The sequence below is a fragment of the Suncus etruscus genome, chromosome 15 (assembly GCF_024139225.1).
Source record: "Suncus etruscus isolate mSunEtr1 chromosome 15, mSunEtr1.pri.cur, whole genome shotgun sequence".
Taxonomy (NCBI): domain Eukaryota; kingdom Metazoa; phylum Chordata; class Mammalia; order Eulipotyphla; family Soricidae; genus Suncus; species Suncus etruscus.
In genome coordinates, this window is record NC_064862.1 from 50,091,359 (window position 1) to 50,096,479 (window position 5,121).

Below are 5,121 nucleotides of genomic sequence, written 5' to 3' on the forward strand. Positions count from 1 at the left end.
AGTAAGAACGGGGGTGTAAGGGGTGGGGGGAAGAACCGAGTGTGAAACAGAGGAAACATGTGACCCCGGCGCCTGCCCCAATCTGCGCCTTTCCGGCTCTCACGTGACCGGGAAGGGCGGGGTGCCCGGTGCGCGGCTTGGGGAAGCGCCGCCGCTGCCACTGCCTCCGCGGCCCACCTAGGCCTCTGGTTTCTCCGTCCTCGCTTCTCGGCAAAGCGGAGCGGGCGGGCGGGCGGGCTTCTTGCAGCACCCGTTCCCTCCCCACATCTGCCCTTCCCCGGGAGGGCGGCTGTGCCCCCCCCCCGACAGCAATTTTCCAGGAGAGAATATTTGCAGAGCGGGATCCCCATTCCATGCATCCTCCCGCGGGGCTGGACACCCCCGTCTCTGTGTGCGCCTCCTAAACAACCCCCTCCTGCCATCAGGTTTTCTGTGTATTTTTCTTTTCCGATCTGGAGGAAGATTTCAAAAAAAAATAAAGAGGGAGGCGGCCGATAGCAAACGGAGAATCAAGGTCCGGCTAGTTCTCGCCGCGAAGTCTAGGGAGGAGACCCGCGAGCTGGGGGCGGCGGCGAAGGGGGCGCAGCCCATTAAAACCTGCGCCGAGAGTCCTGGCGGCGGCGGCGGCGGCGGCGCGGGGCGCGTCACATCCCCTTGACCCTCCAATCACCTCGGGCTCCCATTTGATTGGAAGGCGGCAAAGGCTTTAATCTCCCCCTCGGTGCAGCTGCTTTGGAAGTGAGTTTCCTCGCCAGAGCCCCGGCTGGACAGGCAGCGGCTCACATCGCCCAGCGCAGCGTAGCGCAGCGCATCGCAGCCCCAGCGCCGGGCCGCGAGCCCGTTGCAACGCAGGGGGGCGCAGCCTTGGGGGCGGCCCGCCGCGAGCCCACCCGGCACCTCGGCCGGCCCGATCGCTCGCTCGCTCGGCTCCTCCAGCTCGGCTCCTCCCGCCTGGCCACGGCGGCTCCGCCGGCCACTCAAGGATTACTCGCCCCGGGCTCTCGGCGCCAACGAGGCGCGCTGGGCACTGGTGGCCGCCGCGCCAGCTCCTCCTCCTCCTGCTGCTGCTCCAGCTCCTGCTCCTGCTCCCCAGGCGAGCGCGCAGCCCCGAGCCCGCCCCGCACCTCCCGGAGCCCTCCCCCCGCTGCTCCCATGCGCGCGGGTGGGTCATGAGCACAGCGCCCTCGCTTTCTGCCCTACGAAGCAGTAAGCACAGCGGCGGCGGCGGCGGCAGCGGCAGCGGCGCGGAGCCGGCCTGGACCAGCGCGCTCTCTGGAAACTGCTCGCGCCCCGGCCCCGGCTCGTCCCCGGCCGGCTGCAGCAGCAGCAGCACCACCACCACCACCAAGCCTTTTGTGCACGCCGTGCCCCCCTCTGACCCTCTCCGCCAGGCCAACCGCCTGCCCATCAAGGTGCTCAAGATGCTGACGGCGAGGACTGGCCACATTTTGCACCCCGAGTATCTGCAGCCGCTGCCTTCCACTCCCGTGAGCCCCATCGAGGTAAGAGGACCCTCTTAAAAAACCAAGACGCTACTGGTGGGACACCACCACCACCACCACCCCCAGACGCTGAGCTTGCCGCCCCGCGGAATTTCTTTCTCTGGGAATGGGAATGGAAGGCGGGGAGGGGGGGTTTGAAGTGATTCAGCGCCACGGTGGGGGTAGGGAATGAGGCCGCCCCCCCTCCCAGAAGACGTTCCGTACCTTAAAAGTAGGGCTAAAAGGAAAGGACGGAGGAGGTAGAAAAGGGTGTCTGTGAATGCTGCGGAGAGCAAGGGACTTCAAACTTGTTTGTCCCTTTGGTCTTAGAGAGCCCCCTCCCTTTGCTTTCCGACCTAGTGTGGAAGGCACTCTTAGCCGGAAACGGAGTTGGAAATGGGGTTCTAAAGTCTGAGTTCTCGTGGGTCCATAGAAGCACACAGCCTCCAAAGGGCCTGCCGGCCAAAGTGGGGGGGGGGGTACAATTCTGGGTCTAGGGACCAGAAAGCAAAATATCTTGAATTTTTTTAAGTCTAGAGTTTAAGAGCTGATGGGGAGGGGACTGTGTGTGTGTGTGTGTGAGAGAGAGAGAGAGAGAGAGAGAGAGAGAGAGAGAGAGAGAGAGAGAGAGAGAGAGAGAGAGAGAGAGAGAGAGAGAGAGAGAGAATGAGTGAGTGTCTCTTAGAAACGCACCTGGAGTTGGAAGGGCTTTCTGAGCTCAGGAACCGAGATTCTAAACGGTTTCCCCTTTATTTTTCTCTTTCCGCACCCTCCACCTCTACCCCTACGTCTGACCCACAGCTGGACGCCAAGAAGAGTCCCCTGGCCTTGTTGGCGCAAACGTGCTCGCAGATCGGGAAGCCAGACCCCTCGCCCTCCTCCAAACTCTCCTCGGTTGCCTCCAATGCGGGCAGCGCGGGTGGCGCCGGGGGTGGCGCCGGGGGCGATAAGGATGCCAAGTCGGGGCCCCTCAAGTTGAGCGACATCGGCGTGGAGGACAAGTCGAGTTTCAAGCCCTACTCGAAACCCGGCTCGGATAAGAAGGAGCCGGGAGGCGGCGGCGGCGGAGGCGGTGGCGGTGGTGGCGGTGGCGGCAGCAGTGGGGGGGTTTCGGCGGAAAAGTCGGGATTCCGGGTACCGAGCGCCACCTGCCAGCCGTTCACACCCAGGACAGGCAGTCCCAGCTCAAGCGCATCGGCCTGCTCACCGGGAGGCCTGCTGCCCTCGGCTGGGGGCGGCCCGGAGGCCAAGGATGACAAGAAGGACCAGGACTCGGGCTCTGGCGGCGGCGTTGGCGTTGCCAAAGGCTCCGGGGGCGCATCGGCCGAAGGGGGCCCCACGGGACTAGCGCATGGCCGGATTAGCTGCGGCGGCGGCGGGATTAATGTGGACGTAAACCAGCATCCAGATGGAGGCCCAGGGGGCAAGGCCCTGGGCTCGGACTGCGGCGGCTCCTCGGGCTCCAGCGCAGGCTCGGGCCCCAGTGCGCCCACCTCGTCGTCAGTGCTGGGCTCGGGGCTGGTGGCTCCAGTGTCCCCCTACAAACCGGGCCAGACTGTGTTTCCTCTGCCTCCCGCGGGCATGACCTATCCCGGCAGCCTAGCGGGTGCCTATGCCGGCTACCCGCCCCAGTTCCTGCCCCACGGCGTGGCTCTGGACCCCACCAAGCCCGGCAGCCTAGTTGGGGCGCAGCTGGCGGCGGCCGCGGCGGGCTCTCTGGGCTGCAGCAAGCCGGCCGGCTCCAGCCCCTTGGCCGGGGCGTCGCCGCCGTCCGTGATGACGGCCAGTTTGTGCCGGGACCCGTACTGTCTCAGTTACCACTGTGCCAGCCACCTGGCCGGGGCAGCGGCTGCCAGCGCTTCGTGTGCGCATGACCCGGCGGCCGCGGCCGCGGCGCTCAAGTCCGGATACCCGCTGGTGTACCCAACGCATCCGCTGCACGGCGTGCATTCATCGCTCACGGCAGCCGCAGCAGCCGGGGCCACCCCGCCCTCGCTGGCCGGCCACCCCCTCTACCCTTACGGCTTCATGCTGCCCAACGACCCGCTGCCTCACATCTGCAACTGGGTGTCGGCCAATGGGCCGTGCGACAAGCGCTTCGCCACTTCCGAAGAGTTGCTGAGCCACTTGCGGACCCACACGGCCTTCCCCGGGACAGACAAACTGCTGTCGGGCTACCCCAGCTCCTCATCCCTGGCCAGTGCTGCTGCGGCCGCCATGGCCTGTCACATGCACATCCCCACGTCGGGCGCTCCAGGCAGCCCAGGGACGCTGGCGTTGCGCAGTCCTCACCACGCGCTGGGACTCAGCAGCCGCTACCACCCGTATTCCAAGAGCCCACTGCCCACCCCCGGCGCTCCGGTGCCGGTGCCTGCCGCCACCGGACCCTATTACTCTCCCTATGCCCTCTACGGACAGAGACTGACCACGGCCTCAGCGCTGGGGTATCAGTGAAGGGAGTTAGGGGCGTGCCAGGGAGCAGAGGAAAGCAGGAGAGGGGGCCCAGAGCGCGCATGGGGGAAGACCAGGGCCATCGAAGGAAAAAAACATTTAATGCCGTATCTATTTCCTCCCCCCCCCAAAAAAAAAGGCTGAGACCCGGTGGGAAACACCTCTTCTCTGCCCCATCCACCTCTCACCTCCCTACCCAAACTTTATAAAAGTTGAAAAAAAAAAAGCAAAACACCATTTGACTTTTTATAGAAAAACAACAAAAAAAGGAAAAATAATGGAGGTGTTCGTCTAAGGACTGCAGCGATGAGCACTGGTATTTATTTATGTTAGCTCCAAGCGGACCCGTGGTTCAAAAAGTGCATTATTTAGTTTGAGCTCCGTAGGTTAAAAAAAAAAAAAAAAAAAAAGGAGGGGAGATTTAAACTTGAGGGTAAAAAAAAAAAGATATGGAAAATAAACCCTCCCATCCCATGTAGATTATAAATAAATACAAAACCGCCACAGAACTAGAGGTCTTCTCTTTAATGTTACTTTAAATTGCTATGATTGTATTGTACGTTTTTATTTAATGTCTGATTGAAACACAAAATTTACATGCATGTTTGTTACCAAAAAAAAGAAAAAAACAAAGTCACAATTTGTTCAGCTCTGATTTCAAATTGCAATTATTTTTAAGGTGTATACCATCGAAAGAGAATGGGTATTTTTTGTATGTATTCTGGAAGAAAACAAAAAAAAAAGGAAAAACAATTCTATTCCCAAACCTCATTTGCCTTATTTTGTTCTTTCAAAGGAACACTTAACTATTTTTAATTTTTAAGTCCACCGGCTGAGAAGGGGACAAGTAAGGTTTACGTCATGTACTAAAATAATAGACAATGTATCGCTTTAAAGATTAAAATTCCGTATATTTGATGTATTAAAAGGTTTTACTTCTTATCCTTTTTTTAATTATTATTTTTGGGTTCCAAGAAAATGAAGACTCCTCCGCAGCCACAGTAGAAGCGCGGGGTTCCAGTCCCCCTGCTCCGCTGGGACCCCGGGCCGCATTGGCGACGTTTTGTTGGGACTCCCTGGGACGAGGCTGCCCAGCCATGCCTGGCCTCGGGAATCACATTTTTAAGGAGGAGGGTTCCCCTTGGAAAAGGTGGTCCGAGCTGCCGTGGCTGATTTCGTTTTTGTTTTT

General features: G+C 59.8%; 1 protein-coding gene across 1 annotated transcript; it reads left to right on the forward strand.

Annotated features, from left to right (window-relative positions):
- The first annotated feature begins 932 nt into the window (after positions 1-932).
- On the forward strand, positions 933-4,703 carry ZNF503 (zinc finger protein 503). The gene is made up of 2 exons (XM_049789115.1): positions 933-1,502; positions 2,283-4,703. The coding sequence occupies exons 1-2, from the start codon at positions 1,170-1,172 to the stop codon at positions 3,933-3,935; spliced, it is 1,986 nt and encodes a 661-aa protein (XP_049645072.1). The 5' UTR covers positions 933-1,169; the 3' UTR covers positions 3,936-4,703.
- The last annotated feature ends 418 nt before the right edge of the window (positions 4,704-5,121 follow it).

Bases quoted from the DNA above. Each gene is read 5' to 3' on its own strand.
- ZNF503 (XM_049789115.1), top strand. From the start codon at position 1,170: ATGAGCACAGCGCCCTCGCTTTCTGCCCTACGAAGCAGTAAGCACAGC. The intron at 1,503-2,282 runs GTAAGAGGACCC...TCTGACCCACAG, and splicing joins CTCCCGTGAGCCCCATCGAG to CTGGACGCCAAGAAGAGTCC.